Source organism: Vulpes lagopus, chromosome 8 (genome assembly GCF_018345385.1).
Source record: "Vulpes lagopus strain Blue_001 chromosome 8, ASM1834538v1, whole genome shotgun sequence".
Taxonomy (NCBI): domain Eukaryota; kingdom Metazoa; phylum Chordata; class Mammalia; order Carnivora; family Canidae; genus Vulpes; species Vulpes lagopus.
Window position 1 is genome coordinate 32,988,854 of NC_054831.1, and position 17,564 is coordinate 33,006,417.

A 17,564-nucleotide genomic window follows, 5' to 3' on the forward strand; every position below is an offset into this window, starting at 1 on the left:
AATAGATTAAGGAAATTGCAACATCATTAAGCATAACATTTATAGTACAAGGATTAAAGAAAGAAACTAATTTCAAGAAACAACAGCTGAAAACATCCCTAATCTGGCGAGCAAACACGTCTAGGAAGCAGAGAGAGAGTCCTTAACAAGATAAACCCAAGAAGGTCCACACCAAGACACATAATAACCAAATGGCAAAAAGTAATGATAAATACAGAACTTTTATAGCAGCAAAACAGTTACAAACAAGGGAAGCCCCAAAGGCAATCAGCTGATTTTTCAGCAGAAATTCTGCAGGTCAAAAGAAAGTGGCATGATACATTCAAAGATCCATGATACATTCAAAGCTGAAAGAAGAAATCTATAACCATGCCCAGCAAGATTATCACTCAGAATAGGAAAAATAGTTTCCCAAACAAAAGTTAAACAAAAATCATCACTAAGCCAGCCTTACAAGAAGTGTTAAATGGAATTTTCTCTTATTTTAAAGATTTGAGAGAGAGAGCGAGCACCTCTGGGGGGTTGAGGGTGGCAGGGGAGAAGACAGGGAGAGAATGAGAGAGGGGAAGCAGACTCCTGGTCGAGCACAGAGCCCAACATTGGGTTCAATCCCAGGACCCTGAGATCATGACCTGAGTTGAAGGCAGATGCTTAACCGACTGAGCCACCCAGGCACCCTATAAGAAATGTGAAAGGGAATTCTTTAACTGAAAAGGCTATCAATCGAAAAAACTTTTTTTTTAAGATTTTATTTATTTATTCATGAGAGACAAAGAGAGACAGAGGCAGAGACAAAGGCAGAGGGAGAAAGGTCTCCATGCAGGGAGCCCGATGTGGGACTTGATCCCAGGACTCCAGAATCATGCCCTGGGCCAAAGGCAAGCACTAAACCGCTGAGCCACCCAGGTGTCCCTCGAAGAAAATTATGAAAAGAAGAAATTTCACAGGTAAAAGCAAATACATAGTAAAGGTAGTGGATTAATCACTTATGAAGCCAGTATGGAGGTTAAAACAAAAAAAGTAGTAAAATCTATTAAATCTACAAAAATTAGTCTAGGAATAGACAATAAAAGGATGCAATTAAAATGACATCATATACATAAAATGTGGAAAGTGTACTAAAGATGTAGGGTCTTCAGAATATGTTCAAAATAAAGCGACCATCAACTTAACAGAGACTATTATACACATAAGATGCTATATATGAACCCAATGGTAACCACAAATCAAAAACCTGTCATACACAAAATCAAAGAGAAAGGAATCCAAGCATAACATTAAAGAAATCCATCAAACCGCAAGAGAGGGACATAACAATTGTAAATATCTATGCACAAAATACAGAAATATCTAAATACATAGAGCAAACATTAACAGATATAAAGGAAAAATTGGTAGTAATAGAGGGGACATTAACACCTCACTTGCATCAATGGATAAATCATCTAGACTGCATTGTCTACAAGAAAACTGTGGCTTTGAATGACATATTAGTTAGACCAGATGGACTAAACAGATATATATAGAATATTCCATCCCAAACCAGCAAAATTCACATTCTTTTCAAGTGCACATGGGAACACGACAGATCACGTGTTAGGCCACAATAAATTCAATAAATTTAAGACTGAAATCATATCAAGTATCTCTGATAACAACAGTATGAAACTACAAATTATAAGAAAAAAAATGGGAAAAAAACAAACACACAGAAGCTAAAAAACAGGCTAACTAAACAATGAATGGGTCAATGAAGAAATGAGAGAAAATAAAAAATACATAGAGACAAATGAAAATGAAATAGTCCAAAATCTTTGGGACTCAGCAAAAAGCCGTTCTAAGAGGGAAGTTTATAGTACTTGAAAAAGCAAAACAAATCTCAAATCTAACCATATACCTAAAAGAGTTAGCAAAAAGTCCAAAGCTAGTAGAAAGAAGAAAATAACAGAGTAAAAATAAATTTAAATAGATTTTAAAAAATAGAAAAGACCATTTGAAAAGATAAAACAGAATAACTGATAAAGCATTAGCCACTCATCAGGAAAAAAAGAATACTCAAAATCAGAAATGTAGAAGAAATAATGACATTTCAGAAACACAAGAGATTATATTAAAGAGTATTATGAAAAATTATATGCCAAAACCTGGACAACCTAGAAGGAACGGGTAAATTCCTAGAAACATATAATCTTACTGGAAGAAATAGAAAAAAAAATTTTTTTTAAACCCAGGAGCACAAGTGTGTTTTTTTTTTTTAAGTTTATTTATTTATTCATGAAAGACAGAGAGAGAGGGAGACAGAGACATAGGCAGAGGGAGAAGCAGGCTCCATGAAGGGAGCCTGATGTGGGACTCAATCCTGGATCCCGGGATCAGGCCGAGCCAAAGGCAGATGCTCAACCGCTGAGCCACAACAGGCGTCCCAGAAATAGAAAACTTGAATAAATGAATTACTAGTAATTAAATTGAATCAGTAATCAAAAAATTCTCAACAATCTAAAGTCAGGACTGGCTTCACAGGTGAATTCTACCAAATATTTAAGAAAAGTTAATACCTATTCTTCTCAAACTACTCTAAAAAATTGAATAGGAAGGAAAACTGGCTTAGAATAATCAACTGATTTCAATACTCACTTGAGATGGGACAGCTCAATGACAGCTTGACAAAAAAGATTCTAAGATAAATCTCATTAATGTAAGCTGACAGGAAGAAGCCACTATATACTTGATCATTTAAAATGCATTGAAAAGTTGAAAAGAATTACCTGTTTATATTCATGAACACAACCTTGGCAGCAAAATCTTGTCTGCTGACCTTCAACGATCAGAACATTGTTTCCAGCACTTTTACTGGGCAAGTACTCTCCACATTGTTCACAGCAATTCATTATTAAACCATTGGCCAGCCTGTACTTATTGAAGCACTGGTTACTGCACAGTTTATGTATTACATTATTAACGCTGACTTCATGGCGAATCTAAAAGAAAAGCCAGAATTTATTACATAAAGGAGTCAGATTAGCAGTTAACAATAAGATACCTGTTTCTTAAAAAATAAAACAAATCAACTTCTAGTAATTTCTCAATGGAAGAAATATTCAGGGAAAAGACTAAAAAGCACATTGTTATTCTTTCATTTTTATCACCGATTCCTTTGTAAAAACATCTTTTGATTTTATAAAAGAGAAAAAAGATTCATAGAAAAAGCTATAAAAACAGTATTTACTTCCCCAGAGACACTTAACAACTAGAAGAAATGAACTGTTTTATAAGACTTTGATATGGGGATGCCTGGGTGGCTCAGTGGTTGAGCATATGCCTTTGGCTTGGGGCCTGATCCCGGGATTCCAGGACTGGGTCCCACATCAGGCTTCCTACATGGAGCCTGCTTCTTCCTCTACATGTGTCTCTGCCTCTCTCTGTCTCTCATGAATAAATAAATAAAATCTTAAAAAAAAAAAAAGACTTTGATATCTGCTTAAAAGAAATAGATTGGGAATTTCTGGATTATAAACATCATTGCCCTAGAAAATTCATGAGAGGGACTAAAAGAATCAATACTACCGTACTCAGGATGGTGTCTCTATATACATAATTAAGGTAGTTCTTGCTTTCCTCAGTTCTGTGGTAATGGAGATTAAATTGTGTCAATTTGCAAGGCTCTGGGAAACACCAAATTCAGTTACCAAAGACTGTGTTAAGTGAAGACTGTGTGTATGAATGTTTTGTCTTTCAGCAACTGGAAAGGTGGTAATACCACCTAAGAAATGTGAAGTTAATAACATACTTACACTCCACTTGTTCTACATATTCTTGTACCAGGATTGGTTGTATTCTTCATGTCCTGAACCTACACTTTTATTTAGAGTGGCTAATAAGAACAAAATTCACCACAGAACTATTGTTTTGTTTAGGAGTATATCCAATTCCATGGAAATTGCCATGTACTTTCCATAACATGCAAATGGGAAATTTATTCCTAAGAGGGTTAGTTCTATCATATCCTTATTCTTCTCTTTAACTTTATCGTGTAGATCCAGGACAGGTGTATTATGTAGATGGCAGAGCATATAATAACACTTCAGCTAAAATTATCCCTGTTCATCTAGATAATAACTGAAATAAGATAAAAATTCACACCTCTGTTAGTTTACTACAGATTATGCATCTTGATTTATTAACTTTTTTTCTAAGATTCTGGTTGTCTTCATAGGGAGACAAAGACGTACTACTACAAAATTCTTGGGAGGATTCTCTTGACTCAACTTGAACAGCAGAAGCCTTTTTTGTAGGTACATCTCTGAAACAAGGGACACACACAAGAATGTTGCATTTTAATAAAAGTCAAATATATGAACAATAAACAGTATTTTTCACTTTTTCTAATTTAATCCTAGGAATCAACTATAATTTTTGGATCTAACAAAACCCACTTTTTGGTTTCACTGTCAAGAGTTCCTTCCTTACTAATATGGCAAGAGATGATTTGGAGGTAAAAACATTTTGTAGCATAAGGCCCCTGTCACAGGTTATTATGACTTTTTGAAGCATTCAAAAATGTGGCAGCAATTTTATAGAACTAAGGTAAAAGTTGTGGAGGGATGAAGCAAGCGGCAGGGAGAGGATTAATTAATTCCTATACCTGCATTCCATTTTCCTGCAAAGAATAAGGACAGTACAAATGAACCCACAGCTGATACGCCCATAGAAAAACTCAAGCTCAAAAACCTTCAAGATACCTCTGCAATAATTGTATCCATTAATTTATGCAGCTCTCCAATTACATTCAACACACATCTATACTGCTAGTATTCAACTACATGAAGTCATGTTAAAAAGTACAGCTTACTTTTTACTTATTATGTTGCGTTTCTTTGAAGTGCGCTTATGAGAGAAGGAAGAAAGGCAGGTGGTAGAACAAAAGAGGTGAACTGATCCTTTTCGTTGATAAGCTGTCTGTCCTTTCTGTAAAGGCTTTTTGCAATGTGCACAAGTAATTTTAGCTGGTTTTGTAAGTTGCTGTTGGACTGAAGACTGGAAAATCTGTTTAGGAAGGGAGGCCACTGGTGATAAAAAATCTACACCTGGCTGTTTCTGATTACGGGGAAATGATGCTGACTGGGAGATCCAAGAATCTTAAAAATAAAACACACAGAAGAAAAGTCATGGAATAATTCAAAATTCACATCCAAGAAATATTTTAAATTTTCATTTTGCTTAACTTTAAGAGGATGAGGCAGCCCTGTAATCAAGTGGTTAAGACCAGGCAGCCCTGTTGCACAATCCCAGAGGAATTCTCCACTTTGTATTCTTTTTTTCTTTTTTGGAGAATCTTAAGCAGGCTCTAGGCCCACTGTGGAGCCTGACATGCAGGCTCAATCTCACAACCCTGAGATTATAACCTGAGCTGAAATCAAGACTTGGATGCTTAACTGACTAAGCCACCCAGGTGCCCCTCCACTTTGCATTCAGTGAACGACACTACTGTGCCAAAAATATAAATAGTGGCCCTTGAATCAGGCAATGTGGTAATCATCATCACTTAAGTCAGAGACCCCAGGTTCAAAACTGCATCTTCTATGCTTACTTTAAGATCATGCAAAATATATTAAATTGTGTTTTGTTGGTTTTCTCAGCTACAAACTGGTAACGATACCTAACTCATTAGAATGTTACAAAGACTAAATGAGATAATGCACATAGTAAAGCACTATGTTTGGTACATAGGGCACTTGCAAAAAAATATGAACCACTTTTTCTTCTTGAAGAGGAAAGTATTAAAACATAAAATAAAGCAGCTATGCAAATCAGAGATAACTATATCAGAACTCTGGGATCATGATCTGAGCTAAAGGCAGACACTTAATGAACTGAGCCACCCAGGTACTCCCTGCTCCAAATACTTTTTAAGGCAACTCATTCTACAATTCCTTCCCAGTCTTCTAAATATTATTCCATAATCATTAATATAGGTGATGGGTTACTCTGGAAAGACTCAGCATTCCTAACTTTACATAGGGACTCCTCCATCATATATTATTGTTAGCTTCAAAATGGTAAAATATGATGTATAGGTAAAACAATGTTTCTCAAACTTTAACATGCAAGAGATCACATGGGAATCTTGTTTAAACAGAGAATCTATTGGTGCCTGGCTGGCTCAAGTGGTAGAGCATGTGACTCTTGATCTCTGGCTTTTGAATTCAAGCCCCAGGATGGTTACAGAGAATACTTAAAAATAAAATCATATATATTTTTTCATTCATTCAAAATCAATAGGTCTAGGGGCACCTGGGTGGCTCAGTGGTTGAGCGTCTGCCTTCAGCTCAGGGCGTGATCCCCGGGTTCTGGGATTGAGTCCCACATCTGGGATTGAGTCCCACATCTGGGATTGAGTCCCACATCGGGCTCCCTGCATAGAGCCTGCTTCTCTCTCTGCCTGTGTCTCTGCCTCTCTCCCTGTCTCTCATGAATAAATAAATAAATAAATTCTTTAAAAAACAAAAACAAACAACAACAACAACAAAATCAATAGGTCTAGATAGGGGCCTGAGGTTCTATACCTCTAACTCTTACATGATAGTAAAGCCTTGAAGCCCCAGAGTACTGAATTATTCTATCATTGTCTTCAAAAACAACTCTTTTGTCGAGGCACTTGGGTGGTTCAGTTAACTGAGCATTCAACTCTTGATTTCGGCTCAGGTCATCTCATGGGTGGTAGGATCCAGGTCCATGTCAGCGGGGTTATCTTCTTGAAGGTTCTCTCCCTCTGCCCCTCCCCCATCCAGGCAAACTCTAAAATACATACATAAATCTTTTAGAAAATTGCTTTTGTCATTAGCAAGACTATGACATTAGCAAGACTATGTCTATGGCCTGTCACAATCCCAAAGGCCTCTCACAGTACTAATATTAACAACTATATTTTCATTTCTAAATTCCCATCTACTGCTTTTAATTTTGTGTGATTTCAAGATATCTTTATCTTACAAGCTAAAATAAAACAGAACAAATAATAAAAGCAATTCTTCCATTCCACAGGATGACATGCTGGCAAATGTGGAATATATTACAATAAAGTCTTTTATCACCCGGTACTCAAAAGTTTCATTACTACTAAATTTTCCTACTTTTGAACCATTCCAAGGAAAACAAAAATTATGTATTCAATTGAACAAACATAGGTTGTATTCTGGGATCAAATGCCACTGCATATCATCTAGATACCAAATTAGATTTAATAAATAACAGAAACAAAAGATAGCAACAATTACAAGATTTGTCATTACCATTAATATGGGAGAAATATAAATCCTGAACAAAAAATACTGGGCTTTTACATTTTGTACTTACCCATAAAGGTGGCATATTTATATATAATTATGGAATGTGAGACATCAACTATATGCTTAGGACAGTAATTAGATTCTAAAATTTCTTTCTTTTTAAAGACTGAATTTATTTATTAGACAGACAGAGAGAATGAGCAGGGGGTAAGCAGAGGGAGAAACAGACCCCCAGCTAAGCAGGGAGCCCAACCCAAGGCTCAACCCCAGGACCTTGGGATCTTGACCTGAGCCAAAGGCAGTCGCTTAACCAACTGAGCCACCCAGGTGCCTCAACAAGAGTCGAGAAAAGAAAAGAAAATTTCTTTTTTTTAAAACAGATTTTTTAAGTAATCTCTATACCCAACATATGGCTCAAACTCAGACCGTGAGATAAAGAGTCACATATGCTCCCCAACTAAGGCAGCCAGGTGCCTCAAGATTCTGAAATTTTTCACTCTAGCTTTGGTACATACATAAATAAAACAAATGTTTCCTTTGTTAACAGCACAACTGTTTAACTTCTCCAAATTTCAAAACTTTTTTTTTTTTCAAAACTTATTTTATCAAACTTTTATTTCATTTTATTTTTAGTAATTGTGTCTTTAGGTTAATTTTTTATTTTAAAGAAACCTAGCTTTATTTTTTATTTAAAGATTTTATTTATTTATTCACAGAGAAAGAGGCAGACACAGGCAGAGAGAGAAGTAGGCTCCATGCAGGGAGCCCGAAGTGGGACTCAATCCTGGGACTCCAGGATCATGCCATGGGCCAAGGGCAGGCACTCAATCCCTGAGCCATCCACATGTCCCTAAACTTAACCTTTTAATCAAATTCTTCCATGTCCTATCCCAAGAATGTTTTAAGAGAAGGTACCTAGTAGATTATATAGTTCAAATCCTTGATTATTTGCAAAGAAAATTAACACCTAGAGGGATCCCTGGGTGGCGCAGCGGTTTGGCGCCTGCCTTTGGCCCAGGGCATGATCCTGGAGACCCGGGATCGAATCCCACATCGGGCTCCCGATGCATGGAGCCTGCTTCTCCCTCTGCCTGTGTCTCTGCCCCTCTCTCTCTCTCTGTGACTATCATAAGTAAATAAAAATTAAAAAATAAATAAATAAATAAATAAATAAAAACACCTAGAAGTTACATGATTAAATACTAGGTACACTACTGACTTTTAGGTGTTCTTTTTTTTTTTTTTACTTTAAGGTGTTCTTCATTTGTTCTTGCAACTGAACTCTTCTACCTAAAAAATATTTTAGTATTTCTTTACTGTTGGTCTGCTAGTGAAAACTTCCTTTGGTGTCTCAGTGGGGGTATGTTTTTGGTTGTTAAAGAATAACATGTATACATAAAATTAATAAATCTTAAGTATGGAGCTCAATTAAATTTTTAAAAAGTTTTTTTCTTTGCTTTGTTTTGCTTTTTTCAGAGTGGGAGAGACCTCAAGACAGATGGTGAGAGAGGGAGAGACTCTTGCGCAGGCTCCATGCCCAGTGCAGAGCTTGACCAGGGCTCGATCTCACAATACTGAGATCATGACCTGAGCCGATATCAACATATATACTTGCATGACTACCACCCACATAAACAAAAAGTCCAATATCTCAGAAGCCTTGTCTTTTCTCACTTGATATTTCTTTCGTTTCCATAAGCCATTCCTATTCTGACTTCAAAGATTAGTTTTCTTGGGCTCCTGGGTGGCTCAGTCAGTTAACTATGTCTGTCTTCAGCTCAGGTCATGATCCCAGGAGCCTAAGATCCAGTCCTGCATTGGGCTCCCTGCTCAATGGGGAGTCTACTTCTCCTTTACCCCTCCCCACTGCTTGTGATCTCTAATAAATAAAATCTTTAAAAAAATTAGTTTCAAAAAAAAAATTAGTTTCCTTTTATTTTGAAATTCACATACATAAATTCATACAGTACATACATACTCTTCTGTGGCTGATCCCCTAACTCAACATCTTGTCTATAAGGGGCACTCAGTAGTATGCCATTGTGTAGCGAGAACTATTTATCCAACTGTTGATGGACATATGGATTGTTACAATTTTTTTTTTTAAGGAACAGTCTTACTTTAATCAAGTTCCAGCAAGAGGGCACACTGATTTGGAAAGTATTTGTCTCAGCAGAAAACACAAGGGTGTGTGTAAAAGAATGTTTCTAGAAAATACCAAAGGCACCAAACCTTAACTTTGCCTTCCATTTCCCCTCGATGCCACTGCATACCCTGGGTGGGGAGGCTACTTCGTCCAGCTGACTTTGGGAATGTCATAGTGCTCGCTAAGGGTGTCCACGTGTCTCTTGAAGTCCTCCACTCTCTGCTTGTGGTTTTGGATGTTTTCTTTAGGATCCTTTCCACTTGCCACTTCTCCTGCATCTTCTCGTAGGCCGCCGGGCTGGGGTTTGCTTGTCCAGGCCACGCTGCTTCCCCTCGTTCTTTTTGCTTGTTCCCATTGCTTCTGGGAGTTTCGCCTTCTTTGTCCTTCTTTTTCTTCTTCTGCTTGGTCACACCAAACACTGCAAAGCCTTTTACTTTCAGGGGTCCCTTCTGACGCTGCTTGTAGGCCGCCATGATGCCGCTTGCTTTTCTCCATTTTTTTTTTTTTAAGATTTTATTTATTTATTCATGAGAGGCAGAGAGAGAGAAAGAGGCAGAGACACAGGCAGAGGGAGAAGTAGAATCCATGCAGGGAACCCGATGCAGGACTCAATTCCAGGACATCAGGATCACACCCTGGGCTGAAGGCGGCGCTAAACCACTGAGCCATCTGTGCTGCCCGGATTGTTACAAATTTTGACTATGATTTCTATGCATGTCTTTTAGTGGTTTCTTAAGGTATTCGTTCTGCATGGGGTTTGTAAGTGTTCTTGAATTTGTAGGTTAGTATTTTTTGTCCATTTTAGAAAATTCTCAGGTGTACCTCTTCTGTCTCACTTCTTTCCTCCTCTTTCTGGGACATTAAATACATGTCCTTTTCATCAAGTGTCATAGATATCTTTCTGGTTTTCCACCCGTGTGACTGATTTTCTCATATATCTTACAGTTCACCTACACTTTTCAGCTATGCTCAATCTGCAGTTAAACTGTATAGTTCCTTAATATCTGCATCTGATAATCCTATTGACTGTTTTCTTCTTGATTTGCTGTCATATGGCCTTGTCTCACGTTCCTGATTGCTGTTTACATGAAAAACTAAAACAAAATTTGAGGCTCTGGATTATGTTAGTTAGCATCCCAAGCCAGAGGTTGGAAGAGTTGTGTTTTTGTTGGTTTTTGTTTTTGTTTTTACCAGTATCCTTCCTTTCTGGGCCCCTGTGAATTCGTTGAAAGTTCTTACAGCCTTTCTCTGCATTTTTTTCATAGAACTGAACACACACCCATAAGAGAAAACCAGCCTCAAGTAACAGATTACTTTTCTGAGGTTCCGTCTCTTAATCTTAGGACCTTTATTTTCCCACTACATTTATACTTCTGTGATGCTTTCAATGCATATTTTATATATTTTGCCCCTCCTCCCCAATTACTCTCTGCAAGAGGCATTGGAATTACCTAGTCTTTTATTATCAGAAAAAAAAGTCTTAGAATCATAATAGCCAGAAATGTTTATAATGCAGTAAAAAAAAAACAAAAAAACAGATGCAAGAGCAATTTCTACATATAGCTTTTTTCTGTGATGAATTTTTTGCTGTTTATATAAAAGATACATGATGAGTAGAAAGAACTTCTGCTGAAAGTCAACACTAAAAGTTAATAAAAGGATTAAATGACTCAAAGGCCCATTCTAATCGGTATCATCCTATTTTTTCAAGATGAAATGCAAAGTTTTATGTGTATTTTATACAGACCCATAATTCTAGATGATGAAATTTGAACCTATAAGCCCTAGATTTATTTGTAACTCAACTCCAGAAATCTTCATCTTGTTCTTTTTTTTCTTTTTTCTGTTTTGGAAATCCTTCTATATATAGAAATAGAAAGCACAGAAAAACTAATGTAAGACACTGACTCTAAGTAACAAAAATGACAATAATAATATAATTAGTCACACCTTCTAGAAGTCTAGTAGAATTTAGTTAGTTTTACTAATACTAACAGCAAGCAAAAGCAAAACCTAGGGCAAATACTATATGAGAAAAATTGGGGCACCTGGGTAGCTCAGTGGGAGCATCTGCCTTTGGCTCAGGACATCATCCCACGGTCCTGGGATCAAATCCTACACCAAGCTTCCTGTAGGAAAACTTGTTTGTCCCTCTGCCTAGGTCTTTACCTCTCTGCGTCTCTCTCATGAATTAATAAATAAAATCTTTAAAAAGTAAATAAAATTAGACAACTTTCATTATGCTACATTCAAGTTAAAGACAGAAAAACAGCAATGACAAAAAGATTGTCCTTTTGACACTTGACTGAACATTTAAGAAAGCATCAAACATATCTTGAGCATCACTTTTCACCTAATTTGGTAAATAATCTTTTTTTAAAAAAGATTTTATTTATTCATAGAAATGCAGAGAGAGAGAGAGAGAGAGAGAGAGAGAGGCAGAGACACAGGCAGAGGGAGAAGCAGGCTCCATGCAGAGAGCCCGACATGGGGACTCGATCCAGGGTCTCCAGATCATGCCCTGGGCTGCAGGCAGCGCCAAACCGCTGCGCCACTGGGGCTGCCCAATCTTTTTGAAGTTCCACACTAAGTGTTATTATTTAAAGGATATAGTTTGGGACACCTGGGTGGCTCAGCAGTTGAGTGCCTGCCTTCGGCTCAGGACGAGATCCTGGAGTCCTGGGATCAAGTCCCACATCGGGCTCGCTGCATGGAGCCTGCTTCTCCCTCTGCCTGTCTCTCTCTCTCTCTGTAGGTCTCCCTTGAATAAATAAATAAAATCTTAAAAAGGGGGGGGGGGATATAGTTCTGTAACTTTTGTTCCCCAAAATAGAATTTTAGAGAATTCAGTAATGTTATAAATTCATGCATACTTCATAAATAACAGAAATTTGTGAGATGCCTGGGTGGCTCAGCAGTTGAGCATCTGCCTTTTGCTCAGGGCGTGATCCCAGAGTTCTAAGATCTAGTTAGTCCCACATCAGGCTCCCTGCATGGAGTCTGCTTCTCCCTCTGCCAATGTCTCTGCCCCTCTCTCTCTCGATCATGAATAAATAAATAAAAAACTTAAAAAAAAAATTTGTTGCCATGTATCAAACTAAAATAGTTTAATTTTTTGTTCAGATTTTATTTATTCAGGAGAGACACACAGTGTCTTTTCTTTATAATGTTTTAAAATCGCTGATCTTTCACATTATGAGAAAACATAGAAATATAAAATACACTTATGAATTAATGAGATAAAAAAGTTGACAAAGCAAGAATAATTGAAACTACTTCCAAATAACATTTGCAAATCTCAGTTATGTCCACAACTTGAATGGAACAATAGTATAGAATCTAACCACAGTATGCATTCTTATAGGATCAATCCATGCTCTGCTTTTATTTTTTTTTTATTTTTAAAGATTTATTTATTTATTTATTTATCCATGAGAGAATAAACTTACTTTCTTTACCACGTAAATGTTTCCATATTGTAAGTTCAGAAGTAGGAGTATTATTTATTTGGTTAAATAACCATTTTTTGGTCGGGGCAATTTTGTATTAACCATCAAAAGTTTTAAAATTATGTTGACACTTGGAGTGCCTGCTTGGCTCAGTCGTTGGGTGTCCCACTCTTGGTTTTGGCTCAGGTCATGATCTTGGGGTCATGGGACCAAGTCCCAAGTTAGGCTCCACCCTCAGCACAGAGTCTGCTTGGGATTCTCTCCCTTTCCTTCTCATTCTCTCCATGCTTGCATGTGTACACAAGACTTCTAAAATAAATACATAAAATCTTTAAAAAAAAATCTTGACACTTTGACTTAGCAATTCCACCTACCAAAACTTTTCTCAAGAAAATAAGTGAAGTGTGCCACCTTAGAGATATTCATGAAAACCTCTTTTCAATTGTAAAGACCAGAAACAACTTCAAATAACAATTAAATGCTTAAATAAACATAAAAAAGATAATTATATTTGACAAGAGCTAATAATGATGAAATGTCAATAGTTTCCCTCCCCCCACCCCAGGTCAAGAACAAGGCAAGACTTTATAATACTCTTGCCATTTCTATTCAACAACTTATCAGAGAAAGAAATAAAAGGGGATCTGTGAGGCCAAACTATTTCCGTGACAATACCAAGATTATTTGCATTTTTCACTGTGTTGGCATTTACAGTAATGGTATAAAAGCAGTGGTAAGTAAAACTGCCGGCAGTGGAATGGAATTATATTTTTTCACTATCATACAGAAAAGAAAAAGTGTCACCTCCATTTATGGTTGTTATACCACCACCAATTAGACAATATAATTCTGACACTACCCTGGAATTAGCATCAGACTCCACAGGTTTTTTTGCTTTGTTTTTAAGATTTTATTTATTTATTCATGAGACACGGTGGGAGAGAGGGAGTGAAAGAAAGAGAGAGAGAGGGGCAGAGACATAGGCAGAGGGAGAAGCAGGCTCCATGCAGGGAGCCTGATGTGGGAATTGATCCTGGGACTCTAGGATCACGTCCTGGGCCGAAGGCAGGAGCTAAACCCCTGAGCCACCCAGGGATCCCGACTCCACAGGTTTAAAAGGCATAATCCCCAGCAAGACTGACAGGAACTTCAGATGCCACCCATACTTCTGGCCAACTAGCTATAAATCCGGAGATTCCTAAAACCGCCTCAGATTTAAGAATTTGCTAGAATGACACAGAATTTAGGAGAGCTCTATATTTAGAATCACAGTGTTAATATAAAAGATTCAAATCAGGACCAACCAAATGAAAGGACAAAGAAGGGTAAGGTATAGAAGGCTCCAAATGCAGAGTTGCAGGTAGTGTTACCTACCTGGCATGTTGAGGAGTTCAACAACTAGGAGACTGCATTGAGCTTCGCTATCTAGTTTTTATTGGCAATTCATTGCATGTGACTGAACTCAACCTACAGCCTCCCTCTTCTCTCTTGAGATGGAGCTAGCTAAAACCTCCAACACTCTAAATTACATGGTTGGTCTTTCTGGGGACCCTCCCTCAGACTCAGTCATCTCATCTAGATCTTAACCCAAATTCAAGTGTGATCCAAAGGGCTCATAAATAAAAAACACTATCCCAAATACTTGGAAGTTCCAAGGATTTAGTCTTTCTCCTAAGAACTAAAGATAAAGGCCAGTGGAATTATTTATTATAAAATAGATGTCCATGATGAAACAGTAATAATTAGCATTAATTTTACTAAATTTAAGCTTTTTTTTTTTTAAGATTTTATTTATATATTCATGAGAGACACAGAGAGAGGCAGAGACATAGGCAGAGAGAGAAGCAGGCTCCAAGCAGGAAGCCCGATGTGGGAATTGATCCCAGAACTCCGGGATCACGCCCTGAGCCAAAGGCAGGCGCTCAAAATTTAGGCCTTTGGGCATCCCTAAATTTAAACATTTAATTGCATCCTAATATTATGTGTGAACAGAAACATGCATAAACAGAGAAGTGTACATAAACCACTTCTGTTTTATACCAAAATACGATAGCTGTCTGAAAGAAAAGTGCTTGTAAAATAGTTACATTGCAAGCTGAACTATATTTCTTTATGAAATACCATTTTTACTTGAAAGAATAACTGAAAACTATTTATTGACATTTTCTTGAAAATAAATCAAGGAAAATTCACTTCAAGAAAAATGACAGTATTTGTTGCTGAGAATATTAGCAGTTTGAAAACTGTATCCACTACTGTCAGCTTGACAGCTTTCTAAAGCGTCAACATTTAAAATAAATGAATTCTCAACATCTAGAAGTTCAGTGAATCACTATTTTCCAAATATATATATATATGTATTTTTAAAATTTTATTTATTTATGAGAGAGGGAGAGTGCAAGCACACATGAGCAAGGGGGAGGGGCAGAGGGAGAAGCATAGTCCCCACTAAACAGGGAACTTGTCATGGGGCTCAATCCCAGGATCCTGAGATCATTAACTGAGCCAAAGGCAGACACTTAAGCAACTGAGTTACCCAAATACATACACACACACACACACACACACACACACACACACACACACATATATATATAACTGGGCTGGTGAGACTGGGGACCTCAAAATGGCCGACCCGAGGACAGCAACTTCCCAATAAGACCGCCATACCCCCATCTTCCTGCCAACACCCCCTTGCCACCCTACTCTAACTTAGCTTACAAAGACCTGTAACCCTTGCCCTAACTGGAATGCCACCCTACCTCTTTATAACCACCACCCCCCCACCCCCCGCCCCACCCTGCGGTTTGCCTGGGCACGACTTCCCTGACTCAAGAGAGGCTCCAGTCAGGGAACCTCGCCCAGGAGTGCCCCCCATCACTCCCCATTAAAGCACTCTCGAACCTAGCGCCTGGCTCTGCTGTCTTTAATTTTCTCTGCCGATCATTAAAAGAAAACCTAACATATATATTTTTTAAATATTTTATTTATTTATTCATGAGAGACACAGAGAGAGAGTCTCTGTACAGTACTCGATCCCGGGTCTTTAATTTTCTCTGCCGATCATTAAAAGAAAACCTAACATATATATATATATTTTTTTAATATTGTATTTATTTATTCATGAGAGACACAGAGAGAGAGTCTCTGTACAGTACTCGATCCCGGGTCTCCAGGATCACACCCTGGGCTGCAGGCGGCGCTAAACAGCTGTACCACCAGGGCTGCCCTATATATATTTTTTAATTGACCAAAGCACAATGCTACCAAATCATACAAAGGTAAAAGATCCATTCACATATCAATAATCTTGATGTAAAAAAAAAAAAAAATCTTGATGTAACAGAGTAGGAAAATTTCATTATATGGTTTCAGATTCTACACTGTTAAGGAACTTTAAGGAAACTGCCATGTGTCAAGTTTTGGTGCTGCGTCAAAATATTCTACAACTATCCGTATTTAGTTAAAATAGTGCTCTCTTCTACAACCAAATATGTGTGTGAGGCCAGATTTTATTTTATACTTAAAACATGATTTCAACAGATTCAATATAGAAATAGATGTGAGAAATTACCATATACCTTGCTATTACATTAGACTTTAAAAGAGATTTGCAGAAATATGGAGATCCCTGGGTGGCTCAGTGGTTTAGCGCCTGCCTTTGGCCCAGGGCATGATCCAGGAGTCTCAGGATCAAGTCCTACATCCGACTCCCTGCATGGAGCCTGCTTCTCCCTCTGCCCGTATCTCTGCCTCTCTCTCTATCATGAATAAATAAAATCTTAAAAAAAAGAGAGAGAAAAAAAAAAAAAAAGAGAGAGATTTGCAGAAATGTAAAACAAAGCTACTGTTCACTTAATATTGAAAATAGTTTTCATTAAAAATGGTATTGTCATACTTCTAAAAACTTCTTAGGCTTGAGTTTCTAACATGGTAATTGATATAAATTTTGAAAACCTTGGGGTCCCCAATTATTTTTAAGAGTGAAACTGAGCCTAAAATGCTTGAGAACTATTCTACAGAAATAATAAACAATGTAAACAAAGAATTTAGTGTAGGGGATCCCTGGGTGGCTCAGCGGTTTAGCGCCTGCCTTTGGCTCAGGGTGTGACCCCTGGGTCCCGGGATCGAGTCCTGCGTCAGGCTCCCTGCATGGAGCCTGCTTCTCCCTCTGCCTGTGTCTCTCTCTATATATATATGTCTCTCATTAATAAATAAATAAAATCTTAAAAAAAAAAAAAAAACCCAAAGAATTTAGTGTAGAGTTTCAACAGTAAAAACAGGAGATCATAGAGGCACCTGAGTGGCTCAGTTGGATAAGTGTCTGCCTTTTGCTCACGTCATGATCTCAGGGTTCTGGGATCAAGGCCCACATAAGGCACTCTGCTAAGAAGGAAGTCTGTGGCTCCCTCTCCCTTTGCCCCTCCCCCTCATTCGTGTGCACACATGCTGTCTCTTTCAAATTAATAACTAAAATCTTTTTCTTTTTTAAGATTTTATTTATCCATTCATGAGAAATACAGAGAGAGAGAGAGGCAGAGACCAGGCAGAGGGAGAAGCAGGCTCCATGCAGGGAGCCCGATACAGGATTCGATCCCAGGACTCCAGGATCACACCCTGGGCCAAAGGCAGGCACTAAACCGCTGAGCCACCCAGGGATCCTCTATGATCTCTAACTAAAAT

General features: G+C 37.8%; 1 protein-coding gene across 20 annotated transcripts in view; it reads right to left on the reverse strand.

The window, feature by feature from the left end:
• The window catches only part of ZMYM5 (zinc finger MYM-type containing 5), a 61,389-nt gene that overhangs the window by 31,291 nt on the left and 12,534 nt on the right, over positions 1 to 17,564 (reverse strand). For 7 of the 20 annotated variants that reach the window (XM_041765677.1, XM_041765678.1, XM_041765674.1 and 4 more), the window contains 3 exons: positions 4,850 to 5,135; positions 4,141 to 4,300; positions 2,766 to 2,978 (listed from right to left, as the gene is read on the reverse strand). In XM_041765677.1, the coding sequence (XP_041621611.1) occupies positions 2,766 to 2,978; positions 4,141 to 4,300; positions 4,850 to 5,135 (659 nt within the window). Of the gene's footprint in view, positions 1 to 2,765; positions 2,979 to 4,140; positions 4,301 to 4,849; positions 5,136 to 6,576; positions 6,796 to 9,559; positions 11,293 to 12,524; positions 13,191 to 17,564 lie in introns of those variants that run through there. The other 13 variants (XR_005989364.1, XR_005989362.1, XM_041765682.1 and 10 more) reach the window with 10 other exon arrangements.